General features: G+C 27.0%; 1 protein-coding gene across 4 annotated transcripts in view; it reads left to right on the top strand.

Moving 5' to 3' along the window:
• Positions 1–17,108, top strand: part of LOC135922905 (protein vav-1-like) — a 112,872-nt gene extending 95,764 nt beyond the window's left edge. For 2 of the 4 annotated variants that reach the window (XM_065457421.1, XM_065457422.1), the window contains 4 exons: positions 4,178–4,316; positions 5,159–5,374; positions 16,431–16,691; positions 16,913–17,108. In XM_065457421.1, the coding sequence (XP_065313493.1) occupies positions 4,178–4,316; positions 5,159–5,374; positions 16,431–16,691; positions 16,913–16,954 (658 nt within the window). In that variant the 3' untranslated portion in view covers positions 16,955–17,108. Of the gene's footprint in view, positions 1–4,177; positions 4,317–5,158; positions 5,375–16,430; positions 16,692–16,912 lie in introns of those variants that run through there. The other 2 variants (XM_065457423.1, XM_065457424.1) reach the window with 2 other exon arrangements.
• The last annotated feature ends 1,188 nt before the right edge of the window (positions 17,109–18,296 follow it).

The raw sequence follows: 18,296 nt of genomic DNA, 5'->3' as shown, positions 1-18,296 counted from the left end.
TATTATTTTATTTTAAAAAATTATATCAAAATGTTTTTTACAATAATTATAGAAATTTAACTATATAAGAATGTTTTTTTACATTATGGAAATGTGTTACAACAAATCATTATTACTGTATATATTAACAATTATTTTTAATATATAATATTTTTTTTAAAAAATTTTAAATATAAAAATAAACAACTACATAACTTAATTGTGTTGTGATTATTTAATGTAACATGTTGATGATTAAATAAAAACCCATCCCATCCTACAGTGTTGTGATAATTTAATCAAACAGATTGATTAAATTTAAACCCATTCATATAAAATTATAATATTTGCAAAAATAATTAAGATATAGACAAAGCATTACTGAAATTTTTTTTATTATTTCTTTTGTTGTACATTTGTAAAGATTATAATTATATATGCATGTGTTTAAATTGAATCGTCAATATGTTTCATTAAATCATTAAACTATGGACATCGAGTATGCATGGGGTTGAGCTTGGGTGGAGAAAAAGAGATGGAGATTTTCTTTGAACAGCTTTGAAGTGTAAGTAATCGACGCAATGCTGTATCAGTGGCAAATTCCAGTCTCTTTGTCTTATAGAATTGGGATGTCAGCCGTTTGGGGCGTTTTTTTCCATAGATCTAATGCTATCGTGTGATGTGGGTCGATAGTATCCAAATCTCCGAGTGTATGACGAAATTTAGCAACTTAGGATAAGAAGGCTGAGATGCTCAAGGAGATGTGAATCAGACTGCCCTCCTAAAAATTTTATCACAGTAAACAAAGCTAGCTTTACCCATCTAGGTTCACCCATTGGAGGAGAAAATGCAAAATTTCATTTTAGAGATGAATTCCTTGTCAAATTCAATAGAATGACAAATATTTTAAAACATTTACCTGCCCATCAGGCTTTTTATTTGCTTAAAAAATTTTTATTCATCCCAAAGATTTTACATACCTTCCGTTCATCGACAATCCACATCCCCTGAAATACTATTGGACCTCGAAGTCCATTTAAAAATTACCCTAGAATCCATTTTAAACATTAAATTCACATCACTCTCCTGGATGCAAGCTGCCCTTCCACCAAAACTAGGAGGTATAGGCATCCAATCCCCCATCTCCTTGAGCATCTCAGCCTTCCTATCGTCAGTTGCTAAATTTCGTCACACACTCGGAGACTTGGATACTATCGACCCACATCACACGATAGCATTAGATCTATGGAAAAAAAACGCCCCAAACGGTTCACATCTCAATTCTATAAGACAAAGAGACTGGAATTTGCCATTGATACAGCATTGCGTCGATTACTTACACTTCAAAGCTGTTCAAAGAAAATCTCCATCTCTTTTTCTCCACCCAAGCTCAACCCCATGCATACTCGATGTCCATAATACGACCCTTTTATCAGATCAAATAAATCCAGCTCCACCCATATGCCATCTTGGATATAAATGGTTAGAAACTATCCCTAGCTCTAATCTAGGCCTACTACTTACCAACGAAGAACTCAGAATAGCTATAGGCCTTCGCTTAGGCTGCGATATCGTAACCCCTACGACTTGTGTCCTATGTGAATCTCACATTGATAGTCTAGGACACCACCCCCTACACTGTCGTTTCTCAAAAGGCAGACTTCCTAGACATTATGCCATTAATTCAATAATCAATAGAACGCTGAGATTTACAAATATTCCCTCCACACTGGAACCTACCGGTCTTAGCTCCGATAATCAAACCAGACCGGATGGTTTGACGTTAGTCCCTTGGAACCAAGGTTTACCTCTCGCTTGGGACTATACCTGCGTTGATCGTTTTGCCAGATCTTTTTCTGCCAACTCCATCTCAAAAGCGGAGAATACAAAAACAAATAAATATTGCCACCTTAATAATATTTTATTCCCTCCGGTAGTCTCAGACACCTGTGGATCATTCGGACCCCAAGCCTTAAAATTATTCAAAACAATAGGGCAAAGTTACGATTAATCACAGGTGATCCGAAAAAAGGTTTCTACCTCCGCCAAAGGATTTCAATCGAAATCTGCCGTTCAAACTGTATATCCATTTATGGGTCATTAAGCCCCGTGGACCACACCTAATTAGATATCCCTCTTTTTTCTTTTTTTTTTTTAAATAATTTTTTAATTTTTTTTTTTCTTAATTTCCCTTCTTTTAATTATATGTTTTTATATTGATTTTTTTGTTTTTAATATAGATTTTTAATTCAATAGTGTATATAAATGTTCATGTTTTAATTTTTTTACTGAATAAAGTTTATCCCCTTTAAAAAAAAAACATTGTAGATATAAATATTTTGTTTTAAATATAAATAAAATAACACATTTGCAATTTATAAAAAAAATTAAAATAAAATTCCGTTTTTTTATTAAATTAATTTTTATCTTTTGAATGAGCTAAAAATACACAATTTCTTCTTAGGTAAACAGGTCAAATTATGATAATTTATAACTTATTTTTTCGTTGTTTATTATATTTTCTATTAAATTTACCTTTCTTATATTATAGTTTCGAAAATGACTTGTGAAATCTTTATTTAATATATATTTATTTTATAAAAGATCTGAATATATATTCTATTTTAGGTTGGCCCCTCCCCATTAACCATATATAGTGTAATTTATACCTTTTTAAGTTAAGGGTATAATTACAAAAAAAACTATTATGGATAACTACTAGCACAATTATAGTGTAAATTATACACTTCTTATATATGCTTAAGTCATGGGTATAATTACGAAAAATAAAACTATATTGTATTGCTAGTTTGACCCCTCCCCTCCCAATTTATTTGATTTGTTTGTATACTAATTATTGTTATTTAACAATTTCTCCCTAATATCTTCTCAATTTTATATAACATCTGTGTCCATACCCCGTATAACAAATGTTTAATTCTTGTTATTATATTTATCGCCTACTTTCCCCAGTTTTTATGATTGTTTTCCCAAAATTAATTCCCATTACCATTTTTCCCTCGATACTAATTTTTTTTTTTGGAAGTGATGCATGTTACATATTAGTAACGATATATTTTTATTGTGTTAATATACTTTTTAATTTTAGATAATGCAGGTTTAAGGCAATCATGTGATATATATTAAATTAAATTTTATTATGTAAATTGGATATAGAAAACGTTATTTTGTATGATATATATTTTACATAATTGATTTACTTTGGATATAAAAAGAGTTCTTATATTATATTATAAAATACAATCAGTTATTTTTTAACATCATACAATTTGTTATTTAATAAAAGACTTTATTCACATTCTATAATGTTATTATCATACTACCGACGATAAGACAGACTACTAGCGAGTCCATTCTCAGGGCAAGAGTTTCCCCGCTTGTCTTTAAATATGATGAAAAAATATTTCTTGTACCAATTTAAATTTTTCTTTAATTTCATAATATAAATTATTTTATATCCCTTCTTTTTTTACGTTATTATTTCCGGTATTAAAAAAAAATTCAAAACAATAGACCGGTCAACGGGCCATGAAAACTTTCTTAATTAGATATTCATATTTTCGATTGTATCTTATGATTTTTAAAATTTTATTTAAAAATAAGAATACGATGCAATATAGATTAAATCAAAATAAAATTATATATATTTAAATCACCTATAATGTCTCCTTTTTTTAGCTTTGATGAAATTAAAAGCCTCCTTTCCGAAAATTATAAAAGAGATTAATGAAATTTCGTGGAATTATTTCACATTTTTTCTGCATTTTTCATATAAATGATAATAGAAAGTAAAATATTGGGACAGAAATATAAAATCAAGAAAATAAAATAAAATCCAATATACCTAGATATTTAATTTTTAATTTTAATTAAAATTTAAGCAATTATGTGAATATAATTATAAAGTCTGATAAATAGTTTTGGCTTGTTTATTTTTGTTTGTGAGTCCTTTTTGGATTACATAATATAAAAAATTAAAATGATTATAAGATAAATGATTTTTAAATTTTTTACTATTAAATTATGTTTATATGGAGTATAATAAAAAAAAAATTGTTATTTTATTAATAATGAGTTACTATTTTTTTATGCTCTCCAAACTCTGAACCCAGGCCCTGTTTTTATGTCGAAGGCTTCACATTCTAGTAATAAATATTTTAAAATTATTATTTTTTAGGTATTTCGACGACGTTAAACACATAAAAATATTGAAAAATGAGCCCAAAGGTTATTACATATCAGATCACCATTATTTTGCCAGCATAGTTGAACTCGTTTCTCATTATCAGACCTGCTCGCTGGCTAAATTTTTTAAGGTGCTTCATATTTTAAGAAACTATACTTTACATAAATTACTTCTTCATTTTTCTAGACAGATTGTCAATAGGGAAGGTCATGGTCCAGACAGGGTCGATGCCATCGGATCGGACCGGATTGCGGTCTTTAAAAAGATCTTATAGGCCATGGTCCTTAATTTAATCTTGTTTATTGGGAATATATGTGAAATGCTTCTTTGACTAACTTATGGTTTCCATCCATATTGCAAAGTAAAAATTCATAAAAACGAAATAAATTAAAACATACAAAAGATTGGTTAAAAAATTATGTTAATTAAAAAATAAAGCAAACTTAAATTACTAAAATACCCGACCGTGGTCTGGACCCTAAAAGAGATCGATCCGGACTGTGATCCTCGAAAAAAGATCATCTGGACTGGACCGTTGATCACTAATTATCAGTACGAATCTGCCAAATAAAAAAAGATCGATGGGCTTGTACCTATTTTTTTTTTAAAGGACCGGGCTCGAGCTTGAAGAAGGAGAATTGAAATTAATTTTGCCTCTTGTTATATTAAAATATATTTGAAATATTTTATGGGATTAGGACCACTTAATTGGTAAATTTTTTTATGAATACGTGTTATATTTTTCAAATGGAAATTTCGGGCCGAGCACTGATCTAAAATAAAAAAAATTGGGATCTGGCTCAAAAAATTAATACAAAATTTGGACTCGGGTTAAAAAAGAAGACACGTTTGAAAAATTTAACTATTTTCATCGAAGATTGAAAGAAAACTTAAAAATTGAATGTTTAGATAACGGCGAAAATATTTTTGTTAACCGAAAATATGATTTAAAATTATTTCTGGTAACTAAAGGGCTTGAACACAGTCCTGGCTCATCCTTACCTTTCAGAGCCATTCAAAAAGATGAAAACATTCGGTTCCCACGACAGTCTGATCCCTGAAGCGCCTTCCAATTTTAAAATCCACGAGCACAAAAAATCGTCTTCATCTAGCTCTTGCAGTTCCAATGCTGACTCCTCTTCCTTACCCCCCACAGAGCCTTCTTTCCTCGATTCGCCCGCCCTACAAGTTTCTTTCTTCTTTTTTTTGTTAATTTCTTCACTATCTTTCTTTAAATATTCTGAAACAAAATCATTGGCTATAATTATGTTTTTAATACAATTGATTTATATTAGAATATAAGCTAATAATACGAAAAATAAGAAAAAAAAAGAAATCATTTTATTATATAATTTAATATTTAATTATAAATAATTTATTTTATAAATTGAAGCCTATTCTTAAATGAATACGAATTGAATAGCCCTATTCATATTCGATTCAAATTATTCGAATAATTCCTTTTTTAGGAATATTATAAAATAATTCTGAAAAGATATGGTGAAGTTTTATTAATAACTAGCTGATAGCCCGTCAAGAATGACGGGGAATCAGAATTTTCTTATTTATTTAATGATGGATGAATAATAAATTCCTATTTTTACACAAAACTCATCTAGCAAGAATATATTTTTTATATTATAAATTACAAATACAAATACAAATGAATAAAAATTTAGTTTAAAAGATTTTTTATTGTGCACATAAATTAAAATACTAACCATATTATACTTCATAAACATAATTTATATAAAAATAATGGAAAATTTTAGAATAACTCCTCATCCAAATAAATATAAATTTCTGAATCACATCTCATAAGATAGGAAAATTTCTGATTCATTCATCATCAAATAAAGGGAAATTTATTATTCATCTATTTTTGAATAAAGAAGAAAATCTCCTCGTCATTCCTGATAGATAATCAGCTAGTAACTTGATAATGGGTTCTTAGAAAATCCCTAAAATATATGTAAAAGAAAAGGTCACAATAGGCATTATTTTTTTTTGTTATTTATGTTAAAATAAAAAAGGATTAATATTTCTTCCATATATACACTTCACAATGGCTTTCTTTATTTCCTTGTGTACAACAATTTCTTAAATCCAGCAATTATCAGGAATTTTTTTACAAATGATTTAAATAAGGCATATCTGTGGTTTGATTATTCCTTTAAGTTTAAAAAAAGTCAGATGGAAAATAAAATAATTCAGTTATTGAAATTAGAGACCTTCACGGGACTTGTTCATCAGTCTCCAGTCCAGGTCAGCAGTAAAAATAATTTGCAGGCCCAATCCATATTTAATAAAATATTCAAACCCAAGTTCATCATAAGTTTCAAAAATTTTGCCCAAGCCTATATCCAAAAATTTAATTTATTGTTATAAATGAATAAATAAACAATATTTAAGTGTATTTAGGCAATCACTTTGTTTGCAATACTGACATATATTATTATTATAAGAAGAAGAAAAATGCAATATATTTTTAATTTAGGAACAGTTTAATATGCTAAATTTAAATGAAAAATTTTTAGGCTTTTTATCAAAAACCCTGTCCTGGCTCAGACACGTTGTTAAATATATTATACCTGGCATCCCTCATTGAAATATTTTGTCACCTGAGTTTTATTCTATCTCCATTTTTGTCAATGATTGATTGATTATTTAAGAATATATTAATCTATTTACATAAAAAAATCTAAGAATTTAACCTATAAATAAATTATAGCTAGTAATAGATTAATCTATATCCCTATTTTTCTTACTGATAAAAATATATTATTCTTATCCTTAAAAATATTTTCAAGTATTGAATTAAGAGTTTTTTAACTGATGTATGGTTTCATATAAAGATCCTGATATTACTGGTTCAACAAAAAATTAAAAAGAATATTATTTGATATTATTTAAAGAAAAATAATATTACCATAATTTTTATTCAAATATATTTAAATTTTTAAAATAAATAGTAATTATTATTTTATAAAATTTTTGGATTTAAAGAGAAGTTGTTTGGAGAATAGAATAATATTTCTTAAAATAAAAAATAAAATTTGGTATATTCTATCTCCAGTTTTAGAATAATAAATGATTTTTTAAGAAATATATCATGGTATTTTATATAATTGGGTGATGAGTAACTATTAAATATACACATGAATATCATATAACTTCTCTTATCTCAAAAAATCATTTAAAAGTTTTTAAGACCTTCATAAATACTCTTTTAAACAAAGACCTCCTAACATAGATTTGAATCAAATAGGGGGTCAACCTGATTGTGTCACAAAAACTATATGGTGGTATTCATCCCATTGCAATTGGTTATTTAGAAGATTATTAACAAAAATAATTGCTATGGGTCAAAATTCAGAATCTTAATTTATAAGTATACATAGCAATTAGGATTGAGTGTTAAGGGAGAAGTCGAAATAGCATGCTATTCGTATTATATTAAGAATCCTCTTCCTAACATGGATATTATCAAAGTCTACTTTAAAAATGCTTTGATAACAAATTTCGAGAACATTTCTTTAATTGTTTTACTCCTAAATTCCTAGAGACATACATGTAAAATGTGCTAGAACTGGTAGCTTGTCTTGTCCTTCACTGCGGAAACACACAATTAAGTGGCTTCCTCCACCCAAAAGGGGGCATATCCAGTGCATTGAATTTGCATCCACTGTTTGGTAGTAAAATTTACCCTTACCATCAAATATTTTGTTACAATTATGGTTTCATATAATCATTCAAAAATTCACTAATCTATTGAAACAAATATTAAGCACATTATTTATTAATTATATATTTTCTTATTTTTCTATTCTTACCAATGTAATTACTATCGGGCATGACAGTAGTATAAATTACTGTCAATTAGTGAATCAGGTATGATCATCCTTCTTTAATTAAATGGGCCCTGATAGTAGGGTTAATTTTACTGCCAAACAGTGGATGCAAATTCACTGCACTGATGATTAGATGCAATGATATTTCTAATTAAATTTTTCATAATCATTCATTAATGTTATTTCTAGATTTACCAACAAATATTTTGTTACAATTATGGTTTCATATAATCATTCAAAAATTCACTAATCTATTGAAATAAATACTCTAAAAAGATAAGCACACTATTTATTAATTTTATATTTTCTTATTTTTACCAATGTAAATTACTGTTGGGTCCTGACAGTAGGGTAAATTACTGTCAATTAATGAATCAGTTACCATCATCCTTCTTTAATTAAATGGGCCCTGACAGTAGGGTAAATTTTACTGCCAAACAGTGGATGAAAATTCACTTCACTGAATATGCCCTCTCTTGGGTGATGTAAGCCACTTTATTGAGTTTTAATAAATGCAATAACATACCTTAATTTTTTATATTAAATATTAATTGTTGAGTCTTTAAATCTTCCATCAAGTTTATTCTGAAATCTAGATATTTGCATACCACCTTTAAATCAAGTTTATTCTGAAATCTGGGTATATATTTGAGTATTATAATAATATTTTCATAGTTTCCATATGATTTATAAATAGAACTGGCTGAATCAATGTTTAGTTTGTAAGGTGATTACTATTGGACCGATTGGACAAATATATTTTAAATGAATATTATTGGCTAAATTTGATTGACGGTTTTTGAGGATTATTATATTAGATATTTCATCTCGTTTATTAACTTTTTTTATCTCGTATATATATCTTTTTACAAAACCAAAAATTAGAATATAAATATAAGTTAATAAGAATAGGTTAACAATAAAATGAAAAGTCAAATTTGAATTGCTGTAAAATAAGTCAAATATCAGAATATTAAATTAAAGATAATTTAATGAATGCGTGATATAAAATTTAAACATATACTATTTAATAACCAAATATGTAATATTTTAATTTATTAATTCCTATTATATAACAAATTCTAACTTACTCAGGATTTTTCTATTCCACATCTAATTTTAAAACAAAATTAAAATGCATTAATTTAATTTATAATGCCAAGCGAATTTTTATGGCAAAAAATTTTTCTTATTATATCTTCTTTATAAGACATGTGATTATTTTACAGCAAATTAGTTCCAACTATAAAAAACTTTCACAAGCAGCGGATGCATTCCTTTTAAGCACCTGCTAGATTGATAGGTTATCAAACTAATTTATTAAAGAACATAATAATAATCAGCAAATAACTCGTCGAATAATCAATTATTCGAACTCGGAATAGGACTAATGCTAAATATCATAGAATCACACAGGTCTATTTTTTAAACCCGGTTATATTTACCCACCCGGATTTAAATTTTTTATGATTTTCCAACTGATTAATATTATTTTAAAAAATACGGCAAGCCCCAATTTTTATTTTTAGTCTCGTCCTGAGTAATCTTTTATCCCCGTCCGGATTTTAATACCATAAATTTTCTCGCCAGGTCTGCATGCTTCTGTTTTGTTAATAATTTGAAAACATTAATGAAAATGATATATTAAAATTTAATGATTATGAGGCCCAACTAGTGTTGTTAAACGGCTCGTTTTGAGCCGATTTTTAAGAACGGCTAACTCAGTATTTCATCTAGAATAATATTACCCAAGCCTGCAGATTTTGTTTGTAGAAGGAACAATGGTTTGGACATCTATTAGCGAAATCTCTAGGGCTTAGGCAATATTTTTTGGCTAAAATATTGAGTTAGCCGTTTTAAAAAATTGGCTCAAAACGAGCCGTTTAACATCACTAGGCCTTTTAAAAAAAATTAACAAAGACATCTTACTTGTATTCCTAATCTAATGACTTTGATATAACCTAAACTGATGATTCGTTTATTGGGTGTATATGAAGTCATCTGTGATCAATGTGATTGGCTGTAGTAGACGCCATTGAAAGACATTTAGACGAAATACCTTTCAACGGCGGACTATATTATTTTAAATTATTACTAGTAGGGCTGCACTGATATTACATATCGATATCGAATCAATCGATATTTTTTGTAAACTTAACCGATACCGATTTTATGAAGCTTATTTTTTATTTTATTCCTATTAGAGGTCTGTGCATTAGGCGGATTTTTAGCTCATAAGCCTGCCCACCCAATGTTTAAAAAAAAAATTATCCGGCCCGCCTAGCCCGTCCACATTTTTCAAAAAAAAATACCCGTCCGCCCATTAGTCTAAAATTCCTTACCCGCCCTCCCATTAGTCTAAAAAATTTTACCCGCCCGCCCATTACTTATAAAAAAATTTTAACCTAAGGGCCTTTTGATTATGCTATTTATCAATAAAAATAATAATTCAGTTCCAGCATTACCCCTCTACAAAAAGTTTTATAATTACTATATTAAGCCTAAAATGATATTCAATTTAAATTATGGATAATTTATTTGATCAAATAAAATATTTATAAAAAAATATATATATTATATGTAAGCAAAAATAATAATGAATCGACATTTTTGAATTCAAACACGTTCTTCTTTGTTCTAAAAACCTTCCATCAATGCTAAATCCTCGTTTAGATGAAGCGCTAGTTGCAGAAATTGCTAATATTTTTCTTGCTTTGATAGCTTTGGCAAATCTCTTTCTTGTCGTTTCCACCAAAGTAGGATATCCGTTTGATTTATATCCTCTTTCTATCCTCTTCCTCAAGTAAGATCTTTAAATAAAAGTGAAACCAATAATAATAAATTTTCAAAAGTAATTTAAAATTTTAATTAATTAATATGCAGCATTTTTTCTAAATTATACATATCTTTAAATATTGTTATGTCAATAGGTCCTGTGCTCTCCTCTGTAACAACCTCAACCTCCCATCTGTTGTGGCTTAATTTTGACGCGGATGCTATTTATTTCAAACATTGCATTTAATAAGTGGCTATGCGAATTTTATAATTTATTACAGAGACCTGCAGGCCCGGCCCTAAGACCGGGCCGGGCCGTATTTTAAATTTTTTAAATATAACCGGGCCGGGCCTAGAAAAATTTTTTTTAAATATATCCGGGCCGGGCCTATTTTTTTAAAAATATATCCGGGCCGGGCCTTAATATTTTTTATAAAATTTTACATTATGAGTTAATGGTTATAAGATTATATTATATTATAGTTATGATTAATATAATATTGGGTGATGGTTAACATTACCTAACACCCACAGATCGATCTAATTATTAATTTCCTGCAAATTTAATCAAAGTATTAATATATTTTTTTATAATTTATATCTAAATTTTTACAACATATTTTACCAAAACAATCAAATAAAGGAATATTTTAAATAAGCCCCAATATTCAAGTATTATTAATATATTTTTTTATAATTCATATCTAAATTTTTAGAATATATTTTACCAAAACAATCAAATAAAGGAATATCACTTATTGAAGTTTGTAATACCTTTCAAAGCGAAAAAGGAGAAACAAAATTGATTTTACTTAATATAAAGCATTTTTTAATTGAAAAATTTGTTTTACACAAGTATCATTTTATTTCTCTTTTTCTCTATCCCAAATTCAAGCAATTACGTATGTAGTCAGGGACAGATCGCAAGATGACGGAAAACTATATAAAAGATTATATTAAATTACAAGAGGCTCAGGAAGTAAATGAAATACCATCGACCAGTCAAATTACGACTGTTGTTAAACAAACTGAATCGTTTTATGACAAATGGGGCGATGGTAATTCTGGTAATATGTCAATACCCGATGATGAATATTATAATTACATAAATAAAAAAATAGATGAAACATTTAAGGTGGATAATTTGTTAGAGTGGTGGGCGGCTCATCAAAGCGAATTTCCAATTTTAGCAAAATTGGCAATTCCTGCTTCAAGTGCAAGCTGTGAGCGGAATTTTTACACTACTGGGAGAATTCTTGAAGAAAGAAGAAGTAATCTTCAACCTGAAAAGGTAGATATGCTTCTCTTTCTTCATGATATTTTTAATATCTTTCTTGAGTATAGGGTTTCGTCAATCATGCTGGTTTTTTACTTTGCAAACTGTCAAATATTTATTGCATTTATTATATTTACCTTGAGTCATAAAAGTTTTTAATCCAACATTTTTCATTATTTTTTTTTACAATATTATATAATACACTTATCTTCTTTTGTTAAAAATTTATATTATAAAATAAATTATATTAATATTGTGCAATTAGATTATATTTTCAAAATACTATTTATTATACATGCATTTTTTTAAATAGCGATTTATTTTTATTTTATAAATTAAATAGTAAATTAAATACAATATATTATATTCTCAAAATATTTTCCATTTTTATAAATTAAATATTAGTTTTATTTTTTTTAAATGCAATATAAAATATAGTATATGCTCAAAATATTATTACCATTTTTATGAATATTAGTTTTATTTTTATAAATGCAATATAAAATATAGTATATGCTCAAAATATCCATTTTTATAAATAACAGTTTTATAATTTTTATAAATTCAATATAATATTCTCAAAATATTAGCTTTTTACATGTATTTTTTAAATAATAAGCGATAATACTCTCTGAAAAATATGATAAAATACCTCATAGGTGAATTTTTGTATATACCAGGTCGAATATAATTTTAAAAAATTCCGAGCTGGGCCTTAAATTTTTAAATCCGGGCCGGGCCGTAAAAATTTTTTAAAAAAAATATCCAGGCCTGGCCATGCAAATGGTACCTCTGCAGGTCTCTGATTTATTAATACCCTTTAATTGGATTCCCTTTGTTTTTTGGAAGGCCTAAAATTAATTTGCTTTAATTAATATGTTTTTTTTACTTCATTAATTTCTTCCGACGACAACATCTTCATTTGTTGGAACTTTGGTATTAAAAATGTTAAAATTTCATGGAGCATATGGATTTCAAATTTTTCAATTATAAAATTTTAAGCTAGTTTCTTTATTAAACCATTTCTTTTTCGCGATTGATTTTTCTCTCCATTTTATCCATATTTATTACATTATGCTCATGTAGAAGAAGATTATACCTATTTTTTTTTAATTAAAGAAAAAAATGTTCATAAATCCCAAACTATTAATTTTCATACCATATAACTTTCTATAGTGTAGGCCTACAGTCGTCCTCAAGAGCATTAGCTGCATCTTAATGGCTCCAAATATACTATTAGTGTTTTTAAAACTTCCTTTCCCATAGATCCCATTTTTTTTAGTCATATCACGAGATTCTAAAAACAAAATCTCATCAAACATATATAAATTCTTTGTAGTATCTTATGCTTTGTATCCCATCTTGTATCAATATGTTGTTGTATTGTCTTGCTCAGATATTTTACGTTGCCACTTTGTTTGAAATAAGTTGTCAACGATTTTGCAGTTGCCAAAATATTATTAATCTCGGGAACATTTTTCAATGGCTGGATTGCATTGCGAAGTATTGTGTTCGATATATATGCTGAACAGTTTAATCTATTAAATCTATGAATAAATAAACGGAAAATATAGTTCTCTAAATATGAATGTTTTTTATTTAGATGTACACAGAATCTCTCAAAAATTATTATAGTATCACTTAATCGATAAATTTTATTAAATTATTTAAAAATTTTTAAAAAATTTACCCTTCCAACTCTTTTTTAATATTTGCTCCTTGGTCTCAAAGATGAGCTTGGAAAATTATTCTCGGGGAACACCAAGTTTTAAAAATTTTTTTAATAATTAATATTTCTTTAAGAATATTCTCCTGTCTTTTTTTCCTCATGAAATTGTGAAATAAGAAGAAATTTTTTTTCTAGTTTCCAATTTTGTATAAAATGTATTGATATAGATATGTAATTGGTTTTAGTAAAATCCTCACACATATCAGTAGTACATAAGCAAATTTAAGTTTTTATCGTTTCTCCAATTTTAAGAAATAGTATTTCCTTAAGATTTTCAGTAAATTTGGCTACATGCCTGCTAACTGTTGTGGGGCATATTAATTTTTTCGGCATCCAATTTTCCTTATGTGACCCCTAAGTTGACAAACCTTTGCAAAAGATTTACAAATCCAGATCCTTGAAATGGCCTAAAAAAGATTAAAGAATAATTTAATAAAAATTAAATTACTTAATGTCTCTTAGCACAATATTCTGCAAAATTGGCAATTAGACCCGATTTTATCGTTTTGTTTAATTGAGAATTGCTTTTTTAATATTCGATTATTTTTTTAAATCTTCGTAATTTGCAGAGTGACATTGATACCGAAGGAAGTGCCACTTTTTTTATATTTATAGATGAATTCGCAATCGCAACGAATCCAATATATCTTTTTGTCATTTTCATTAAAAATAATTTTAAATTGCCTCCACATTGAAGATTAGAGTTTATTATTATCTGAATCATTTTCTTTTAACTTGTAAAAATCATTTTTTATTTTTTTTAGATATATATTCTTTAAAACAAAATGAAAATGAAAGGGGTAAATATAAAGATAAGCAATCATTACCAAAATAAAACAATATAATACAGAAATATTCATTGTTCCCCCAAAAAAATTTCAATATTCAAAAAAGTTTATTTATTTTAAGAAAAATGTTTTATGATACCAAAAAAAGGGCATCTTTATTTTTAACCCGCCCACCTGCCCGTTCTTAAAACTTTTTAGCCTGCCCGCCCTCTCGCCCACTTAGATGGGCGACCTTTCCGAACTACTCTACACCCGGGTTCGGAAAAAATGGATTGAAACCGGATTCGGTCCCACGGATGCTTATATATTGGTAATTCTAATCGTAGGGTGCCTGGTCAAATAGGCATATCTTAAAAATGCAAATCATTAATCTTTTCAACTCTTAAACCTTATTATAATTATGTTAAGAATTCTTCCAGTTATTTGAATCTCATCCAGTTGGCGAATTTATTAGAAACATAGATATTACAATTATTATTAAAATACGATATCAAATGATCACTTATTTTATGGAATTTGGTTTGATTAGGGCAAAACAAAAATAAATTTGGCTTTGAGCTAAATAATTTGGCTTTTTGGAGTGAAAATAATTACGGCGGCTCTTTAAAAAAATGAGCAGCCCATTTAGAATATAAATTTGGTAATATTTAAAAGCAATATTTTACAGTGGATTAATAATTTTTAAGTAATATTTATAATTTTTTAAAAATACAATTCACTTTTAAAATCAAATAAACAAAATTTGGCCGCTCCTAAAATAGTCTAATTTTTAGTTACTAATATTAATATGATTAATACCTCTAAAAATATATTTAGAGATGATTTATGATTATGAAACTTTTTGAAATGGAAAAAGAAGTTTTTAAATTTTATACAATGTCAATTTTATGAATAAATAAAATTAAGTGTCAGCCATTACCTGAACAACATTATAAATTTTATTTTATATTTATTAAGTGTTCATTGGTCACAGTGTCAATCTTAATGTCTAATACCTAATAAATTCATTTTAAAAGAAATAACCTAGCAAACTTTTTTTTTACTTATAGTTATGAAATGAGGTTTTTTTGCTATAATTTTTATTATATTTCCAAAGTTTTTTTTTACAAATTAATTATTATATATAAAACTATTTTAATAAAAATTTCAAGTTTCAAAGTCAAATAGTTTTAAATTGATAAGGCTGTCCGGAATTATACCCCATATCCGTCCGTTATCATATTTTATAAATAAATCTTATAAGAAAAAAATTCATAAGCTAATTTATTTATATGCTAATATTTACCTTGTGTAATGGGTTTTGCCATCTTTTAAAGAGTAGCTAAGTAATTTTTAATATCTTTTGGGTCAAAAAATGAAAAGCCTGGCCCGACTTTCAAAATTGTTTTTTTCAGGTTCCATTAAGTCTTCTAGAGGCCGATAAATAGAAAAATATAATTTTCACCTAAGTATTCTCGTTATTGCAACTGAGGTAATTCACTTGAGATAATGTATTCGCTGTAATACATTCACGATAATGCTTTCGCGGTAATACATTCGCGTTCTTATTTTCGCCCTAATGCATTTGCGATATTAATTTCGTTGGAAGAATTATAAATAATTATAGTAAATTGGCTATTAATAAAAAGATTCCTAATTTAAGTCCATACCTTAGTACACACAAATCATAATAGTTCTGACAGACTAAATCTATTATATATTATAACCTGAAAATCTACTTCTAATTGTTAATGTTCCAAAAATTTACTGATTATAATCTTTCGTGATAAAGCTATTTTTTTTTGTTTCCTTCCCTTATTTTTATTATGTTTTGTTTATATGATAGAAGAAACCCCATATCGAACGAATGTCCAGGTGCTACAAGCAGAAAGCACCCCTTCTTGCCGGGCCGAATCTCTTATCTCCAACTGTGAAACCGTCAGCTTTAACTGGACGGGCCTATGTTGGCCGTGCCACTGCAATCTTTGATTTTATTGCTCAGTCTGATAAAATGTTATCACTTACCAAGGGAGATAAACTTCTCATAATCGATAAGATCGGAACCGAAAAGGGCTGGTGGAAAGGTCAATTACTTAATCAAAGCCGAGTAATTTATTATATATATATTTAATTTAAGCTTCTTCATAGCTAGTGTTATTAAACGGCTCAACTTTTTAAAACGACTAATCCGATATTTTGACTAAAATCGGCGAAATAGAGCTGTTTAACAACACTAGAACATTGATATTTTCTAATATTATAATTGATGATATTTATTTAATCCTATTTTTAACTATTACTATTATAGTATATTTTTTTAAATTCTAGACAGGATACTTTCCCATTAAATACGTAACCGAAGAAGATTAAAATTTTACTCGCTCATTCTTTGAAAATTGGGAAAAATACTAACCCTTAAGCCATCTATAATTTTTATTTATATTTAAATATAACAATATTAAATTCCTAATTATTCATGTATTGTTAACTATGTTGATCCTTGTTAAATGTTTATTTTTTAATTGCAAATTTTTGAATAATATATATAACTGGTTTTTACTACCAATGAGAGTATCGTCAAAATTTAATATAAATAAGAATTAAATTCTTAATTCTACATTTTAGTTTTTTTTTAATGATCACTGAATTTATTTTTTTAAAAAAAATATATTTATATAATGTAAAAAAAATTCAATCAATATATAATTAAAACAATCTATAATATTGGGGAATTTATGGAAATCTATAATAGTTTTCCCTTTGTTGCAAATTGTCAACATCAATAAGTATCCAAAATTCTGATATATTATCCAAAGTTTGTCATTTTAAACATTCTGTTCCTAGATAGCGACGTATTTTAATTCGATACAAATATCCCCTTCAGGTTTAGCCCCCGATAAATTTTTATCTTAAAAATATGTAAAAAGAAGTTATTGGTGTAAAAAAAAATTTCAACAATTATTTTTTTTCACAATTTTTGACGTTTAAATAATTTTTTTAAAAATACAGTTATAACAATTATGCGGGGAAAAAAAATTATATGAATTTTGAAATATAAAAAAAAAGAATTAAAGAAATTTTTGGGGAGGAGTAAAAAAAAATTTATTCGTTAAAGGTAGAGGATTTCTTTCATTCCATGATAAGTTATGACTTGGTAAAGAAATAAAATTAAGCTATTAAAATACTCTAAACTTATATTAATATATTACTTTTGGATCGTAAGGAATTTATGGGTTCATGTGTTTCATGGGGCAAAAATAATAAAAATGCTAAATCATAGTCATATAAAAATTGTATATATATAGATTGTATGTATTTGTATCTTAAAAAATATGACTATTTTTTTTAAATTAAAATTTGTATAAAAATTTTGACTTTATTTATATTATTATCTTATTTTGAAACTTAATTAATAACAAATTAAATTTATTATTCATTTTTTGTTTATATTATATAATAAGGTATATTTTTAAAAAAAAATACAATTAACAACAAACAAACAATATAATATTTAGTAGTTAGTAGGCATTATCTATTATAAAAATTTTGTTCATCATATTAGGAAATATGATGCGTCAAAGGATCTTTTAATTGCCTCAAACAAGCACGTGATTTAAGTGTAGGATTGGTTAAGGGAGTTGATTAAGTCAGCATCTTCCATAATATTACTAATGCTCATGTGTGTGTATGTAAATAATGAGAAAATGAACCC

The sequence above is a fragment of the Gordionus sp. m RMFG-2023 genome, chromosome 1, assembly GCF_954871325.1.
Source record: "Gordionus sp. m RMFG-2023 chromosome 1, tfGorSpeb1-WG-v2, whole genome shotgun sequence".
NCBI classification, from domain to species: domain Eukaryota; kingdom Metazoa; phylum Nematomorpha; class Gordioida; order Chordodea; family Parachordodidae; genus Gordionus; species Gordionus sp. m RMFG-2023.
Note: the sequence above shows the minus strand (reverse complement) of the source record. Positions and strands in the feature narration are given on the sequence as shown.